Genomic DNA, 18461 nt, shown 5'->3' on the forward strand with positions numbered 1-18461 from the left:
GCCCTTTGTCGTCCCCTGCCGTCGCACTGCTCGTAATTGGCCAAGAGCCTGTCCGCATTGCGAATGGCTTCATATCCTCAGCTACCCCAAACTCTCGTTCCCCCGAAAACAATGCGCTCGCTCCCTTGCCCCGAGGTTGAATCACAATTAAACATTAGTAGTATTTCCCCAAGCATGTTACAGCTACTCCAATATTTCGGGAGGACTCGGAGGGGCAGAGCGCGACCCGGATCTGGCCGATCGCTCATGCATACATGCATGTCCGTTCGTCTACAAACGCCTACTACGACCCTACAAACATTCATAACACGTGAAATGCCAATTCAAAGTGAAGTAAATAAATACGTGTAGTAGTAGTAGATTGTAATCTCCTCGCCATGGCAAAGCTAAATGCACATGCTATGCTGCTCACACGTGAGCCATACAAACAAATGTCCACCAGATGGTAAGTAACAGTATAAACGCCGGATAATGCAGTTTCCCAGGACATATATGATGATATGATATGATGCAAGTGTAGTGCGGCCATACCGAATGGCCTCCCAAATAATAAATAGTCTAGATTGACGCCGAGATACCATGCAAAGAAGGGGGGGGAAAGAATGTAAAGTCGGCAAAGGTCCATGGATGAAAAATGAAAAAAAAAATAAAAAGGTGAGATAATTTATACAGTCGAAAGAAAAACAAAGTTGAATAGGTTAATAAGTCTGGCTGGGCAGAAAGTTGGGTTGTGCAATGGGTCCTTGGGGCCATGCTTCATGGTGGAGATAAGGGAGCACCCCCGTGCGTCGCTCCGTGACTGTTTTCCCCAGAGGCTGATAGTGCATCTGGTCCATCGACAGATTTCGCGGCTGGTGAAGTGACGCGGATGGTGGGGGAATCAGCAGCGTGTTAACAGCGCGTACCGGCCGGTAAGGCGAGTTGCGGTTGAAGAGGCAGATGGATGGCGAGAGGTGAGTTTGAGGGGTGTGTATTGGATAGGCAGCAGATGGCGAGGCCGTAGTACCCGGTGTGCCAGTTGGATATGGACTTTGTCGCCGATTTGGATCTGGCAGTGATACCGTTTGGTTGTATAGCGCCATCGGGTTCATCACCTGGGGTGTAACGGCGGTGGTTGCGGCCGGCATCGGTTGGGACCATGTTGTGGCCGGGTTGAATACCGTCGACATTGCACGAACGTTGGGCAATGGCAATTGTTGCGAGGCGGCGGTCGGCATCGTCGTCGGGGGTATCACATTGTTGGACATCGGGCCAGATATGGATGAATGGGGTGGTAAGCGAGGAACTGGTACACCAAGTGTAGGGACAAAAGGCATATTCCCTGAGCTAGTGGCCACAGGGGGCAAAACAGGCATAGTGCTAGTGACGCCCGACATGGACGAGTAACTATTCGGAATAGCCATTCGCTTGCTGGGGTGGTCGTCCATCTCCGCCTCCCAACTGCGTTTGCGGGGATATGGGGGGAATCCAATGTTAGGCAAGTGTCGAGGTGGAGTATGGGATCGGTATGAATTGACGCCATTCGAGGGTGCCCCCCACATTTGCGGTGGCTGAAGATGGTTTGAGGCGGGTGGTGAAGGCAGCTTGGAGCTGGGCGACGCTGGGAGACTTTTCCATCCCGACGAGAGCGGTTGCAAGGTCGGCGAGATCTGGAAGACGGGGGTAGTAGGTGGCAGGTCGGTTTCGAACGGCATCCGCGAGGCCTTGTCGAAAAAGTTGGCAAAGCAGCCCAGCTTGGAGTGCCACTGTGTCCATTCTTCTTTGGACACGAAGAGGTTGTACCGCACGTTGCTGAGAAACTCGACCTCCATAATGTGGATTTCCTGCACTGTGATACCCGAGACCTCGGCCCATGTTTTATTGGTATACGTATTGTCATCGAGAACTGGATTCCAGTCAGTATGAATTTTTGTTTTCGGGTTCAGACACACACGACTCACATTTGTTTCCCATCATCAAAGCAATGGTCATCAACCGGAACTCGCTTCCCTTCTTGCCACGGACGCCCGTGTTGAATTTCTTGAGGCGGTAGATGAACAAAAGAGCCAGCAGGATGACGTTTTGGCTGACTTGGGTGGTCGACAGAACGGTAGTCAACCATTTCTGGAAGCCCATGGTTGGGATGGACTCTGGGACTAGAGCGTAGCGCTGTACCGTGTTTTCCTCGATCGTCTTCAGTTTGGACGTCTTTTCGAACCAGAACAAGCATGCAATCTACAAAGAGAGAAAAGGATTAGCATTGGCTCAAACCAACAACCTAAGAATTGGGAAGAGCTTACCTGAGCAGCAAATTCGGCCAAACTGCCGGCAGTCGTGTTGATGGAGGCAGGAATGTGGAGGTACGAGGCGACAGAGCCATCATTCATCTTCTTCTGAGGTTTGGGGTCGATGGACATGGCATTGCGGTCCTTCGCCATGGGCGGCAGATAGTTGGGCGCGGCATTGGAGACAGTGTTGGCGAGGGGAACACGGGTGGACGGAGCCTTGGAGAAGTGAGGAAATTGAGGCTGCTTGTTGGCGACATAGGTCGACGGAGCGAGCTGCGGGTTGAAGGCCACGCCGCTCATGTCGGAGGGAGGGGTCGGTAGTCCGTCTCTCAATGTGACCGACCAATCCGAGATGGGGTTCAGGGAGAGCTTGCTCAGCGACGACACCGGCGGTTGATTGAAGGTGTAGGCGAATGAGTGCGAGAGGGACGAGGACGGATATGAGAAGGCGGGAGACATATGGAATCGCGAGGCTGTTCCTGAGGGTAAGGAACGTCGTCGAACAGCTTCGATATCGAGCGCATGGGCGAGAATGTCATGGACGAGAGAGTCAGGGCGAGCGGAGCGGGACGGCGGCGAGTAGATAAAAAGCGGATGGAATCCTTTTATTGCAGCTGCAGGATTATTATTGAAAGCAGGAAGGTAGTAGGTGAGGTGTAGGTAGGCGTTGTGCGAGGTTTAACCCTGGCAGAAGCAGGAGGAATGAAGGCAATGAAGGGGGAAAGCCAATGCACGGCAGGATCCCATGTTACTGGGGATGCAGCGCAGGACTATTGCGGAAAGTGCAGTTGAGTCCACTGGCCAGGGATGGGATGTGGGCAGACGAGCGAGACAGGCGAGGCGAGACGAGACGAGATGAGACAAAGGGCGGCGAAAGAGGAGGCGAGGCGAGGTAGTTGGAAGGTGGAGGTTGGAGGTTGGAGGTTGGAAGTTGGAAGTTGGTGACGATGCGTAGTGGGTGGTGGTGGTGGTGACGATGATGAAGAGGAGGAAGGTGCGGACGACCAGCGGTCACGGTAGCCAACGCAGACAGATATAACAAGTCAAAGCAGGCAGAAGCAAAAAAAAAAAAGACAAGAAAAAAAAAACTATAAACGACAAACAGCAGAAATAGTAGTCATGAAATGATAATTACGAAGCCCATGGATATGGAAGCCAGAGCCGGGCATTCTGGGACTAGCGGCCCACCGGGGGGAGCAGCACCAAACAGGCAACGGCTCGGTATGTGATGGGCATTGGTGAATGGATGGATGAATGAATGAATGAGAAATCATAATATCCACGGGCTAGAGGCTAGCGGGCTGGCGGTAGCATTGCGCGAGCCGGAAGCAGGGTCCCCAGAGGCTGATCCTGCGGCGACAGGCCGGGGCTGGGCTGGAGGAGAAAGTGGTTGAAGTTTGGATTTGGGATAGGAGCAGAAGGAGGAGGAGGAGTAGTGTGGTGGTGGTGGTAACAGGGCGGGTTAGTGTCGTGGTGTTAGTGGCCAGTGGCCGTGGTGGGCGTGGTAATAATGCTGGCTGTGTGGTCGGTGGATGGGGTCAGTGTGGTGGAGGGCGGGCGCCTGTGGATGCGCGGCTGATTGGGCGCGTGCTAACAAAGCGTTGGATTCGTAACGGTACCGACAGGACCGTATTTGGTATTTGGTATTTGGTATTTTGCCTTTTGCCCTGGTTACTCCGTACTTGCCGATATGACGAGTCTCGTCATTCTTTATTCTTCTTGCATTTATATGTGCCTTCTATATATACATGTGTGTATATATATATAGAGAGCGAGATATATATAGACACCATGTATAAATATATATATATATATATATGTATATATGTATATATGTATATATTTAGTACACGTACTCAGAGCGTAAAATATCCTATTCCGGCTAGCGCCTGCAGCCGGCGACTTTAACCCTAAGATTCCGTTTTGGGCCAGACTGCGCGTATCGACTCGTACATGATTGAATTCTATAGACAGGTGACTGCGCGTGTCCACTCGCTCGGCTGAAAACGAGGTAATTAATTAACAAGCCCATGCAACTTTTTTTTAGGTACTAATAGTAGTTGAACACGGCTGCGCCGGGAATGGACAGCGACGGATTCCCTCTGGCTGGCTCACTAGTGAACCTTGGCCCATCCCTTCCTTTCCTACGAGTGACCGAGTACGTAGTACAGAGACCGAAGAAGGAAAAAAAAAAAAAAAAGAGAGAAAACAAAGCGCTGGCCCCCTCATCGACAAGAGTTCCAAGACAGTGCACACAACCACACCCCCGCTGGGCTTTTGCTCCACCAGTTAACTAACTACCAACTAACTACCAGAGCAAACTTGCTTATCCACCGCCGCTGACTAGCGCAATTTCCAGCCCAGCCGATCTTGTGCCACTGTCTCGCTTTTCGCTGCTGTTGTAACTCATTTCCCCCCCGATCGCCGCTCCTTGCTCATACGTACTAGTGATTATTTGAGGTCCGAGGAAGGATAATACTATGTTCTCGGGCGGGAGTATGCAACTGCACGGCCGTGTCTGACGTCAACCTTGAAATTGAACTAGCTTTTCCTCTTACTGGTTCCTCCGTACGGACTCGACGGAGTACATGAATTATTACTACTATTGCTCTGATAGTCCACATGTACATGGTCAGCTCGACGCGCGGGCTAGTACCGGATGCAGCCTGCCTTCCGGCTTTACGGAAAGTCTGATCAATTCTCACGATAACTCGTATGAGCAAATAATAGTATGTATCAAGATAGTAAAATACTAAAATACTCCGTGTGATTGATGTACGCCGGAGATGTCTCTCATGACTGGTGTATACGATGCTAGTAACATAAACCTTGTTCCCCCAACACTCATCGAATCGATGACCCAAGACCCCCGATCCAAGGATTAGAATAATTAATTAGATTATTTGTTCGCGACGATTATGACTATGACTACGACTACGACTACGACTCCCGACTTACGACTTACGACCCAGGACGCGCCAGCGACCTCGGCCCTCGCCCCCGCCGGGCTCTGCTTTTTTTTATTATAGTCTTCTGGTTCTGGTGGCAAGCGAATCACACTTGACTCCGGGTATTGATCCTGGTTTCGACAGCATGATGCACTGTGAATGGGTAATCTTTGCAAGACCGCGTGATTGGCCAGGTATGTTTCACCGACGTGCCCTTTTTTTTTTTTTTTCCTTCCTTTTTTTTAGTACATACGGAGCACTTTTGAGTATGATTAGTACTATGTACTATGTAGTATGTACTTCAGCCCCCCCCGCCGCAACCCGAAACCAAACCAAACCGCGCTCGTCCTTCCGGGTCTGGTGTCTCAACTATTAGTTGCAAAGAGACCAGTGCGATCATCGCGATTATCCGTGGTAAATCGTAATCATACTTTTTTTTCTCTCTCTTTCCTGTCTCGGCCTAATAAGTTATAACTAGTCGCTTTGACAATTTTTATGTGGCTTGTGAATGGATCTGGACCTCCTCTGGGGGCCGGCTAGCCCAGGAAGTAATACTAAGATAGTACATTACTATTAATTCTGCCATTATTATTATTATTATTATTATCAGTCCTAGGCTGTGATTGTGATCCATTCACTAGTTACAGGTTAGTTCGTAAGTCACACACATGAATCAATGCGAAACAAATGTCTTTGCCACCACTTGCTCCGTCCGAGCCGTCGGCCCTGATTGTTAGTTGGTAGGATTGATTATTACTTGGTACTTGGTACTTGGCCTTACTTGGCCTTTTCTCTCGTCTGGGTAATTTAATATCTTGTTGGCTTTGTCAGAGAATAAAAATAAACAGTTTTACGAATAATGGTACATAATAGCGTATACGTATACGTACAATCTAAAAAAAATAAAATAAAAATAACCAACCGATTTATCCTGCTACATCCTGGGTCAGGCTGACTGTTTCACACCGGGACGCCGGACGCCTTTTGCTTACCGACATTCAAGTACGAAGAAAGTCTAGACATTATTATTTTTTTCATGCATCATCCTCCCTCTTGCATGACATGACATATGACCGATAAAAAAAAATCTTAAAAAAAAAAAGGGTAATTCGGTCCGATGAGGTCGGTCGGCCTGACCATCATTCCTTTGTTTTTGGTCTATTTAAAAAGATTTTTGTTGTACGTACATGTATGTTATTGTTATGTTGGCGCCTTGCCGATTCCCTGCGCCTTGCATGATTGCTATACGGTAAACCAGGCATAGTTCAGTAATGTTGACTCGGACATGTTTGATTGTTGGTTTGCCAACATGTAGTTGGCATTTAGTAATAAAAAAAAAAATTTGTTTATCTGCCTTGCCTCTCGGATAGGTGCATGCACAGTGATGTTACGGAGTAGATCTATTGAATTATCATACATGTACATACATACAAACCAGCCCGCGCATCTCTCGCAAGACTATCCATAATCGAAAAAAAATTGAAAAAAATTATGAAAAAAATTAAAACCGATCAAAATAACCCCCATCGTCTCGCACCCCCCTCTCGCCCTGCAGACTCCGCATGCGAAGTACTACTACTACCACTGCGTGGCCGGCTACCTTCCAGCTGCCGCAGACTCTCAATCTTCTGCAGCGCCAGCTCCAGCGTCTCCTTCTTCCTGATAATATCCAAATGCTTGCGCACGCGCCCGTCCTCGCGCGCGAACCGCTCGACTTCCGAGTCCGACAGGTGCCGGCCCAGCCGCGAGTCGAGTTCGCGCGGGAAGTTGTAGTAGAATTCGGATAGGAGCTCGACGTTGAGGAAGAGCACGGCGGTTGAGGTGAGTTTGTCGGCGACTACGTCGAGGAAGATCTCTGGGCAGTAGTATTTGTTTTTCATGTTGGAGCATTGCTTGGATCGTGTCGCCAAAAGGCGCATTCTGATCGTGTCTGCGCGGTCGCGGAGGAATATTCCCTCTCGGGCTGTAAATTCAATTTAGTATTTTGCCATGTAGCCAGGAGGAAGAAAACGTGCTCACCCCTTGATAACAATGCTGAACTGAACCCCCCAGCCCCCCCAGAGCCGTTGCCCTCTAGTACAACATCGCCCTTGCGGACTCGGTCGACAAAACTCATCACATCCTTGAGCTTGCGCTTTCCAACCCCGTCTTCCACTCGCCTGTAAGCTGCGTCGCACGCGGCCAGTTCTTCTTTCAACACCTTTCCTACGTTCTCGCGGCCCTTGGCCCATTCGCTATCTTCGACCTCAATCTCGAATTTGTACGGCTTGATGCAGTTCTCTACCTGGTCGCTAGTACTGAAAAACCGGTCGTTGAGAATCCCATTGCACGCCTCCATGATGGCGTTTTGCGCGTACGGGTGAGTTGCAAACGTAGACTGAGCGACAAGGCGTTCGACATGTTGTTGTATAGCCGACGCAACCACTGTCGTTGCCACCCGGCCTACACCCAGCTTTGTGAGATTAGACGTGGATGCGTCGAGCTTGCGGTGCCAATACAGATTCTCAGCATCAGCCTTGGGGAGCTCGCTTAACGGGTCTGGCTCCGCAAGAGGAGGCGTGAGATCCTCAATAGGCTTGTTCCAGTATCGTTGCGCAAGAATGTCCATGACCCGTTGATCGAGTTCCTGTTTCAACAATTCTCGTACCTGGGGGCGCCCGAAATTCTCTGCAAAGGCCTTGAAGGAATGCTTGAAACTGTCCAGGCTTTCGGCCAAATAGGACTCGGCACTGAGAGGCCGGTCGTTGTACTGCACTTTAAACTCGTATGTGGCTTCTTCGAGTTCCTGGCTAATGGCATCCCTCGTACCAGCGAGACTGCGTGCCATCGTTTGTTCAAGAACAGTCATCAGCTTCTTGCGAAGAGTAGGCACTCCGACAGACACATCCGCACTGGGCCCAAACTCGCCGGGGTGCGCTGAAAAGTACGCCACTTCGTTCTTGACAATAGCATTGGTGATGTTGCCGCTTCCGCGAGAGAAAAGCGTCGCCGTATGCGGCACTCGAGAGACAACTCCAACGTATCCTAGACGTAGCGGGTATTTACTGTCTGTCAAAACGCTGAATCCCCGTGTGGGATCAACCAAATCCATCTTCGTAATAACGCCAATGGTCCGTTCTCCACGGGGGTCGACGCGGCGGCTGGCCCGAAGAGCTGTAGAGTTGGCAAGGTCGACATCGGCGGCAGAGATGGCAAGGATGATATTAGGTGCTTGAATGTATTTGTCGCAGAGATCCGAGATTTTCTGTTTCAGTTCCGGTGGTTGGTCAGCGCCGGCAACCTGAATATAACCGGGCAAGTCAATGAGCGAAAGATCAGGGACGTGCGGCGAGTAAATGTGTAGTTGAATCGGATCATCCGAGACACAGTCCTTGCTGGACACTGCCAGGTTGAGATCAGTCAACGTGCGTTGAATTTGTGAAAAGTCTGTAACTTTGCCCAGCCCAAGCGCAGGGAACTCTCCGTACTCGGCCTGAGCATTCGGTGTATTAACCAGTGTAAGCTCTATCGGGCGGCGAGTGACCATGTTCGATCCTTTTGGCAAGAATTCATGTCCAACAATAGCTTCTAGAACAGAGCTCTTGCCGGAAGACTGTGATCCAATCACGACAATTGAAGGCAGAGTCAGAGTGTTGGACTGCCCGACTTGGTTCAGAATATTTCGTATCTCGATCATTTTCCGCGTCAAAACCATCATCTGGTCCTCGTCGGCGCCCTTTCGCGATTTCGACTCGTCATCGTCCGTCTCGTCGTATGCATAGGCGCTTCCGGCCGCAGCTCCAGCCGCTGCAGCGCCCACCTTGCTCTCGTTTGGTGGTTTACCGCCGCCTCCGTTATTATTCCTAGAGTCGGCTTCGTCGTTCATGCGAAACATCTTTTGCACCCATTCCGGAAACTCCGTCTCGTCTTTCGTCTTCTGCCATCCGCGATTGGTTTGAGAGGCGATATCCTGTAAGTTTTGAAATAAGCCTGAAGCAGCGCCACTGGCCGTTTCGCCCGCCTGTTTGAATATGTCCAAAGCATAGTTTCCCGCCTCTGTGATGACCTCGGATTAGCTGTACGCACACCCAACATACATACAAGTCTTAACATACGTGTCGCTTGGTACTGCAAATACGCGATGCCTGCAATCATAGCCCCTCCAAACATGGCAGGGATACGAGCGAGCTTGATCGCAAGCCGCGGGAGGATCCTCGCAAACGAGATGTTCCTCACCACCAAAACATTATTATGAATCGAGCTGGCTCCGACCGGCCATGCGCGGCCTCGAATGGCGACATTATCCACCCGCAAAAGTCCCCCTGTGCGATTTCCATAAAACTGCGCGTGTCGAGCCAACAAGCCTCTCCGCATTAGCGGAGTCAGGCGATGGGAGACCATCCTCCCGCTCATAGTGCTGATATTCTCATATGCTGTTGTTGTTGTTGTTGTAGTTGTTGTATGAGGCGATTGGCGAAATCCGGATCAGCATGATCGCGAGGGTCCGGCCTCGGAAACGACAGTGCCAGACAGTCCGAAATGCGATGCGACGATTTCAGAATAATGTACTCCGTACGTAGTGTTGAGGTGCTGACGCTGGGCGGTGGGCCGACAGTAGTTACGCAGGTCGCGGCTGCCTTGTTTCTGCCTGAGACACGTGATCCGCTGCAGCACTAGTCCCCAAACGGCTAGGCTGTGAGTCACGCCGATAGCCACTATCACTGCTAGATCGACAGCGATGGCGTCAGACAGCTTGGTACCCAATGAGCTCCTGCTGTCGGCGACCGCTTTTTCGACAATTATTGTTTTGAGATATTAAAATATCCCCTGTTAAGTAACACGACATCCTGGCTTTTGCTGGCCAGTTTTTCTTCTGCGCTGTTGACCACCTTTCATCCTATCCAAGTTATATTTTATCACTCCCCGCCGATAGCGGACCATCATCTGTCGCATTGTGCCAGGTTGTTATCCTGGCTGAGCACATTCTATAGCGGCAATGTGCCGTCTCTTGGTATGTCCTGGGTGTTTTGAGATACTTGTAATGCTTCTTCATGCTAACTGTCGCAGGTCTACAAAGGCACGAATGAGATCCTCCTCAGCAAACTAGTAACAGAGCCCAGTCACTCGATCCTGACGCAGTCGTATGACTCCCGACTAAGGCTTGTAAGACGCCCGTTGCTGGATCTTTTTTTTATGTCAATTACTTATAATATACGATATAGGACACGCGCCGCCCTGTCAACGGCGACGGTTTCGGCGTCGGCTTCTACCCAGACCCAAAACTCGGCCCCGAGCCCTGCATTTTCACATCGACCCTGCCGGCATGGAACTGCGAGAACCTGGAGCGGCTGGCGAGCAAGACTTGCTCTAACCTCGTCTTCGCTCATGTGCGCGCAACGACAGAAGGCACGCTGGCCGATAACAACTGCCACCCTTTCCAGCACAACTCGCTAATGTGGATGCACAATGGCAACATCGGCGGATGGAAGTACGTCAAGAGACCGCTGGGCGCCTCCCTGGGAGATAAATGGTATCTAGGTGTTAAAGGAGGCACGGACAGTGAATGGGCTTTTGCTCTGTTCCTCGACCTGATGGAGAAAGAAGGCGCAGATCCCAGTGCTGACCCAGGCCCCGAGGGGTTCGGCCAGGCTTTTTTGCGGCAGATCATGTTCAAGACAATTGCCAAGATCAACGAGTTGATCCGCCAGATTCCCGAGAAATACAAAGTCACGGATCTCGAAACCAGGAGCTTGCTCAATTTTGCCGTTACCGATGGCCACACGGTGATATGCACGCGGTACGTTAGTAGTAAAACGGACGAGCCGGCGAGTTTGTACTTTTCCTCTGGCACGAAATGGAAGGAGGGCAAGACAAAGGGAATCTTCAAGATGGAGCGTCACGACAAGGGGGCCGATATAGTTCTCGTCGCGAGTGAACCCATCACTTTTGAAAGACGTAGGTTTTCACTTCTAGACTACAAAGCTAGCTCATCTAACAGTGTACAGACAACTGGGTAACGGTCCCGACGAACTCGATCTTAACGATTCACAAACAGACTGTTCTAGTACATCCCATTCTCGACGAATTCTACAACGATGACCCAAACCATGACCGGTCGTCTGTTTATGCGCTCTCCAAGGGCCTAGCTCCACCGGCCGTTGTCTCGCCAAAGAAGAGCACCACTGTCACCGAGACAGATGCAAATGGAACAAGTATTGACGCTCTGGCGCGAAATGCTGCCCAGATACCGCTTGCTTCGTAAATGTGTGCATAGATGATCATACAGGCGTTTCGGGGGGGGGTTTATTTTGAATTTATTTATTTGGCAATTTAGTCTTGCTAGCGAGGAATTGGGTCAAATTATTCGCACATGTTGGGTATCTCTATTTTAAATGCATATTCGAAAATTTATAATACAAGCAATCCTAAAAATTCCAACCTCTTATGATGGATAATCACCCATCGTCAGCCGATATATTCGCATGTTTGAAATACTTCATTCCAACCCATGCGACCACTACCCACACCCACGCCATGACAGCCGTAAGCACCAGCAGCGCTGGATAGTAACCGACTATAGGCAGGGTCGGATCATCTTCCAACTCGGGCGGCGCGTAAGGGGTTTCTCCGACATCCCAAGCCCAACTCCAGACTCCAAAGGAGCTGCCCATACCGACGACAAAGACGAGCCAGGTGACGAACAAGATAGTCCACCCCCACCATTCGGTCTCGGAGTAGTCCCATCCACCGCCGTCGACGACGACGTGGTTTGTCATTTCGATGCTTGAATGCGTGGCCAGCGGCGACCGGGCGCGCAGGGACGAGCTGCGAACCATCTGTAGGGTCATCGAGTCGGCGGCGGTGGCTGCAGGCTTCCGGCGCAGAGCAAAGTATGAGTCGGCGCTCGAGGAAGGGGTTGCGATGGGTGGTGGCATGGCGCTGCCACTGCTGCTCCCTGACGCAGGGCGTAGTTTAGCGGCTGATGGTTCGTTCTTGAACCCGGATATCGAAATGTCATCTTCGTCGTCGTCTGTAATGTCGCTGATCAGACTGGTCCGAGTGCCAGGCTGTTGAAGGGTCTGTTGCTGCTGTTGTTGGTGTGTAGGTGGGCTCGAATTGGCGCCCCTCATCATCATGAAAGACCGTGACCAGTACGAGGGAGTCGGCTTGGTATTTTTATTGGTTGCTCGCGGCGTCTGCTCATCGTCTGCTGGTATTATCTCCGGATTGAAAGCCGACGTTTCTTGATCAAAACCGTGGAGATGGGTATTATGAAGATGATGATTGCCATAACTGCCTTCACTCCTTGCAGTATTGGCATTATTATTGCTCCGCTTTTCCTTCAGTTCCATGCGAGTCCCCAGCAGCGCAGTCTTTCGCAATGAACCCCTCCTACGCCGCATTCTTCTCTGTTGTATCGCCGTGGCCATGGCCTGCCCAGCACTTGCTCGCGGTACCTCGGTGCTGTCGATAGCATGATCGCTGGTGGCGGAAGGGGGAATACTATTGTCTTCGTCGTCGGGCGGTCGGTGGTGGTGGCGTTTTGGAGAAAGCGATGCTTCGTTGTCGGGTGCCTGGCTCATACGCAGGAACGAGAGTTTCGACATGAGCGAGCCAGACAAGGTGCGCTTGTGGCCGCTGCTTGCGCTGCCGGAGCGCGCTCTTCCTGAGATGTGTTGTTGAGCGTCGCTCATCGCGGTGGAGGCGGCGCCGGCGGGTGGCGGGTTGGTGCCACCATTTTCCATTGATTTGGTGTGACTGTCGATTCCGGTGTTGAGTTTATTCGTCAATTGTCTTCTTCTGGCTGGTCCATGAGTCGCGGAGAGCTGGCGGATCACCAGCACGCTGGGGTGATGTGCTGGATGTGGGAGTGTCGCGGTGACAAGAGTTAAGGAGTTAAGGGTGGCTAGAGGCTGAAGGTCCAGGCCGAACGAAAAAATAATAGACAACTGTCTTTGCTCACTTCGCACAGCATTATTTTCTGCTATTTATATTTTTTCAGTAAGATATACGAATAATTCGATTTTTGTAGATTTCTTTTTGAATTGATAAGATAGCAAGATGTTAAGGTTGCATTCTATACAAAATAGTACTATATGCGAAAGACTATCTAGATCCATAATTTGTTCTAACGGTTACGAGAATTTCCAATTCCCTGGTTCTGAATTCCTCACAATTTCTCTGCCAATTTTTATTTCATCGCAAGAGTAATTGGCCATTCGTGTTGCTTGTTGACTGTGTCGAACCTCGCCGCCCTTCTACTAGTTCGGGATCCGGCGAAACACTAATTCCGCCCAAAAACACCACGGCTAAGACTCTCAACTCTCACGTCAATCAATTCAGGTCCGCAACAGCAAGACGAGACGCCCAACAACACGCCGCAACGATGGCCGTGCGACTCCCGACTCTATCAGGGCGGCTGTCCCAGCTGTCTCTCGGCCCCAGCACATATTCCCCTTTGTCGTTTCTCGTTCCACAAATTCAGCATCAGCAGCTACTGCAAGTTCGGCATGCGAGCATCCTCTCGTCGCTCTCCGATAACCCCGGTGCATACAACAAGAGAATCCGCAAGGGTCGTGGTCCTGCGTCAGGAAAGGGTAAAACCGCCGGTCGTGGTCACAAGGGTCAAAAGCAGCACGGAAAAGTGCCTGCAGGCTTCAATGGTGGTCAGACACCAGACCGCATTGTGCATGGAGAGAGAGGGGGTGAAAACATGTAGGTTTGCCCTATTCTTTAACCTACTTTTTGGGTTTTTGTGTAACTAATATTTCCCCCAACAAGTTTCGCCATTGACCTCGTCACTGTCAACCTAGAGCGTATCCAAGAATGGATTGACCAAGGCCGTCTTGACCCCAAATACCCCATCACTTTGCGCGAACTGCACTTTTCAAACTGCGTCGGCGGCATCAAGGAAGGCGTCAAGCTGCTCGGACGCGGCAAGGAAGCACCACTCAAACAACCCATCCACCTGGTCGTCTCTCGCGCCTCGGCCGACGCCATTGCCGCCGTCGAGGCCGCTGGCGGATCCGTCGCCACGCGCTTTTACACTCGTTCTTCGATTACGCGTATTCTCAAGCACCAGACACATCCTTACTACTCGACGCAATGGGCTGAGAAGAGCGGTAGCGAGTTTCTGACAAAATGTCTGGGCGAGTTTGAAGAAGCCAAAATCTTGGAAAGGGGCGGTTTTATCTATCGTCTGCCGGACCCGACGAAGCGAAGAGATATTGAGTATTATCGTGACCCTGCCCACCGGGGTTATTTGAGCCATTTGTTACAGCCTCACGAGGGCCCCAGTTTGTTCTTCCGTTCGCCTGTCGAGAGAAAGTCCACGGCCGGTGTCAAGAAGGAGAAGATCCTTGGACCAAACAGACTGTGGTAGTTGTGTGTTTTTATCTCATCAAGAAAATTACTGTTTTTTAGAATCATGTATAGTACATTTATTACTTCGTTAGGTGTAAGAACAATTTCCTTTTTTATCTACCCATACATATTGATACTTGAGTATCAAAAGTCTTCAGCTAGCGCGACTAGTAATATAAAAAGATTTGAATATGGAAAAATATTGATAAATTGACATCAGTATCAACTGCATCATTTTGCAAATATTCAGACAGCTAGAGGTATCAAATAGTAGTACACATCATGTCGCTCAGCGCAACAACAAAAATATAAGCAATTTAGGAGATCATACCGAAATGCGTAGAACATGCCGAAAAAAATAAAACCAGAGCAGAGAGAGTGTGAGACTAAGAAGAGAGATGACCAACGCCTTTGCTCGCTACCATCATCCATCACATAATAATGCAAAACAAATAAAACCCGGAAAAAAATAATTTCATCGTCGGCTCGTTAAAACGTTGCTGAAAAGACCATAAAAGATGGGCATGGGGTATCATCGACTGCCGCCCTATATGTCATGCATGCTCGACTGAATGCAAAAATAACCCATTTCCGCCCAGACGATCCTTTGTCAAGCCGAATTTTGTCCCAAACACCCAAAAAAGAAACTCGTAAATCAATGTCGCATAAAACAAGATACCCAGATTTGGGTAGTCAACAGTAGGTAAGAAAAAAGGTTTCCGTTGCATCAACAATCTATGTGATGAACCAGATGGAAGCTGATAAATTTCCTTATGTTTAGAATCTCCATGTGGATTCATTCAAAGCCTCATTGGTTTCCTGAGAGAATTCTCTGAACCAAGCACAGTCCAGTATTTGTCTAATGGTCCATCGCCTATTCAAGTCCATCTCTAGGCAGTGGCGAATCAAGTCTAAAATCTCATGGCGGTTCTTATCGTCCGAGCTCCCTGGGAGAACCGCGCTCTCGTCCCATTCGCCTTTGATAATTTTGGAATGTGTTCGTGGCCCGAAACTGTTTTGGAAAGGACGAGAGCCGACAACTGTAGCGTAGACAACAACGCCAAAGGCCCAGATATCGACAACGGGGTCTACCATTCCAGTCGATGAAAGGAGAAGCTCTGGCGACGCGTATTCCAAACTTCCTGCAACACTTGTACTAGATCCACTCGGGCCAATGTTTTGTGGCGGAGGGCGGTCGGCAGGGTTATCGTACGAGTCCAAAGGCTCTTCGTTGGTATCTGTTGTCATCCATTCTGCCATGCCAAAGTCACAGAGGACGAGCTTGGCTGTCTCACTTCCATCCTCGGACCTGACAGGGTCAAGTAAACAATTCTCCAGTTTGATATCGCGATGGACAACTCGCATGTCCTGGTGTAAATAACGGATTGCCGAGGCCAGCTCAAAGCAATATTTTTTCGCCAGGTTCACGTCCAAGCCGCGACGGTTTACTTTGATCAAGTCAAAGAGCGTTCCGCCGATAGCGAACTTGGTGAAACAAAAAGTGGCGTAGTCGGTTTCATATACTGCTTCGAGGGAGAGTATATGATTGTAGTTTAGCTGTCGCCAGATACGAACTTCATGATCAAATTCAGCTTGAACCTGATCATTTTCGCGTTCACTCCTGCCAGAAATGAGCTTCTTTACAATCTTCACTGCGAGCCGACGCGTATTCCCACTCTTTTCGACTTTATAAGCTTCTTTCACAGTACTAAAACCACCATGTCCGATCTGTTTGCCAATAACATAATCCGTTCCAACCATCTGACCTTCGTCGTCTGGTTGAGAAGTCATAGTCTCTTCGGGAGAACTCCACATGGATAGGAAAGTACTGGCAGGCGACTTGGCGCTTGAGCCTGTTGACCGCCGCGAACGCTGGCGCATTGCTCGTCGCCAACTATTGTTTGGCTCAACTGTGTAACTTCGGGCCTTGTTTCCGTAAGATGCGGGAGCGCCCATAGGCCAGAAGTTAGGGTCGTCGAGAGAAGCTGCTCTATGTACAAGCGGAGACGACGATAGTGGCGAGAGAAGCACGTCTTTTATGCTTTCTTTGGGGTAGCCTTCCCTAGGGTACTCGGACGGCGTGCGAACCTCTTCCAACGGAGACATCGTAGATACTGAAGTGAGGGAAGTCGGCCGGTCAATATCTAAACCCGGTGGCTGATCGTCATTCCTCCTGGGGATGAAAGAGAGCCCAGTGCCAGCTGGGAACGGGCGCTGCCTGCTGCGCTCCTGCTTAGTAGGTAGTCCATCCGAACCATGGTCTTCCTCGTCTTGAACTTGCATGGTACGCAAATTCGATAACTGTGATTGCAATTGATCATAGGCAGTATCTCGGGAACCAAAGGCCCGGGGAGAAATATCGTGTTTATCGGGATAGCCTGTATCTAGCTTGTCCTTCAAATTGTGATCGATCGGGGATTTGTGTTCGCGAAGGAAGCCATCAAAAGGCGACGGGAATGCTTCTTCGGGTTTGTGTGAATAGCTCATGTCAGATTTAAATTGGTGGTCATCAGAACGGGGAACAGCCATAGGCGGAGTCTCCGTATGCAGTTCATCCATCACATCTTGCTCTCCATCTTGCCACTGCCTCGTGGCGGAATTTCCCTCCTTCGCCCACCTTTCCTTGTCATTGCTTTCGCGATAGTTGGGGACGGGGGTAGGAGACTGGCTTCGCGTAAAGATCGTATCAATTTTCAACCCTGCAAACGATTCTCGCTCAGCAAAAGCCATGCCCCCGGTGTGCTGGTTTCAATGCTGAAGGAGGTCCCTGAGCAGCGTTCGTATATCATACCCGAGGCGATTCTAGCAGTGAATAACGAGTTTGAGCAGATTTTCGAAAGACTTTCAGCAAAGAGCCACGGTGAAAAGTTGTCAACAACTTGTGAAGGCTGTTGTTGATGACGTCGTTGATTTTAGTAGCGGGGAAAGAAATATCATGCACCGTCTTCCCTTGTTGAAAGTATGGGGAGAGAGCTCGAGGGGCTTGCGATGAGGCGAGGTGAAACGACGAAATGTTATATCGGACGAGTACAGATGAACAACAGCTGTTGGAAGAAGAGGAGGGGGCGACAACCAAAAAAAAGAGGCGGTTATTAATTGGATTGAGTAAGTACAAAGGAGCGCCGAGAGCGAACCGCAAGTGGAGAGCATGCCACCCACAGCCAATGGGAGGCCACAAGAGAGCTCGCCGCCTGTACGGTAGCGTCAGTCGGTGGCGCTAGACCCGATCTGGCCATGGTGGCGTCCCGACGCGGCCCAGTCGGGTCACCGCTGATGACTCAGCATTGCTGAACCCGAGGATCACCTGACTTTCCGGGCTGTCTTGGCGTTACACTAGCCTCGGGGGAACCGCGCTACCCGCGGCGATCGAGACACTAGTCCCAGACTGGCATGAGGCGGAACATCCACCAATCACACATGCACATGAGCTGTTAGTGGCCATACAGAGAACCCTCGACCCCATACACCAACCACAGGCCAGGATAGCCGCCAACCGCGCGGAACGGGCGCTTGCCTCACAACACCACCAAAGCCCCCTTTTTCATTGATCACGACAAGGGCCTGGCCGTGATCAGGCGACCATACATCTATTTGTAACTGTTTCAGTGTTTCCACCCTCTACACCACGGCCGGGGCAAAGCCTCCGATTCTCGCCTTTTTCGTTTCCTCGAGTACGGCGGCACAGCGTGCTACCGTTTTCCATTCCTTTTATTTTGCTACGTGGTGTGTCCCTGCTCTTCCGCAAGCGACCCCCTCCTCGCTGCGATTCAACCTCGCCTTTCTTCCACGAAGCGACAGACCGAGTAGAAACAACTATCTTTTTACAATTCAATTTGATTCTAGCGAATTACACTCTTTCAAATCGCTAGCTGGATTTTACTCGCGATCTATGCCTGTGATCTGG

At 50.3% G+C, this 18461-nt stretch overlaps 6 protein-coding genes across 6 annotated transcripts; 2 read left to right on the forward strand and 4 right to left on the reverse strand.

Moving 5' to 3' along the window:
• Window positions 1–698: 698 nt before the first annotated feature.
• Window positions 699–2726, reverse strand: TRUGW13939_11351 (uncharacterized protein; the record flags this gene model as incomplete). The annotated part of the gene is made up of 3 exons (XM_035494459.1): window positions 699–1885; window positions 1941–2214; window positions 2280–2726. The coding sequence occupies 3 exons, from the start codon at window positions 2724–2726 to the stop codon at window positions 699–701; spliced, it is 1908 nt and encodes a 635-aa protein (XP_035350352.1).
• A 4000-nt stretch (window positions 2727–6726) lies between these two features.
• Window positions 6727–9607, reverse strand: TRUGW13939_11352 (uncharacterized protein; the record flags this gene model as incomplete). Its single annotated transcript, XM_035494460.1, has 3 exons — window positions 6727–7178; window positions 7235–9250; window positions 9310–9607. The coding sequence occupies 3 exons, from the start codon at window positions 9605–9607 to the stop codon at window positions 6727–6729; spliced, it is 2766 nt and encodes a 921-aa protein (XP_035350353.1).
• A 583-nt stretch (window positions 9608–10190) lies between these two features.
• Window positions 10191–11456, forward strand: TRUGW13939_11353 (uncharacterized protein; the record flags this gene model as incomplete). The annotated part of the gene is made up of 4 exons (XM_035494461.1): window positions 10191–10205; window positions 10262–10357; window positions 10417–11149; window positions 11200–11456. 4 exons carry the CDS (start codon window positions 10191–10193, stop codon window positions 11454–11456), a joined length of 1101 nt encoding a protein of 366 aa, XP_035350354.1.
• Window positions 11457–11649: 193 nt separating this feature from the next.
• TRUGW13939_11354 (uncharacterized protein) lies at window positions 11650–12939 on the reverse strand (the record flags this gene model as incomplete). The annotated part of the gene is made up of 1 exon (XM_035494462.1): window positions 11650–12939. One exon carries the CDS (start codon window positions 12937–12939, stop codon window positions 11650–11652), a length of 1290 nt encoding a protein of 429 aa, XP_035350355.1.
• Window positions 12940–13580: 641 nt separating this feature from the next.
• TRUGW13939_11355 (uncharacterized protein) lies at window positions 13581–14576 on the forward strand (the record flags this gene model as incomplete). Its single annotated transcript, XM_035494463.1, has 2 exons — window positions 13581–13909; window positions 13976–14576. The coding sequence occupies 2 exons, from the start codon at window positions 13581–13583 to the stop codon at window positions 14574–14576; spliced, it is 930 nt and encodes a 309-aa protein (XP_035350356.1).
• A 758-nt stretch (window positions 14577–15334) lies between these two features.
• TRUGW13939_11356 (uncharacterized protein) lies at window positions 15335–17287 on the reverse strand (the record flags this gene model as incomplete). Its single annotated transcript, XM_035494464.1, has 1 exon — window positions 15335–17287. The coding sequence occupies one exon, from the start codon at window positions 17285–17287 to the stop codon at window positions 15335–15337; it is 1953 nt and encodes a 650-aa protein (XP_035350357.1).
• Window positions 17288–18461: the final 1174 nt, after the last annotated feature.

The sequence above is a fragment of the Talaromyces rugulosus genome, chromosome VI (assembly GCF_013368755.1).
Source record: "Talaromyces rugulosus chromosome VI, complete sequence".
Lineage (NCBI taxonomy): Eukaryota > Fungi > Ascomycota > Eurotiomycetes > Eurotiales > Trichocomaceae > Talaromyces > Talaromyces rugulosus.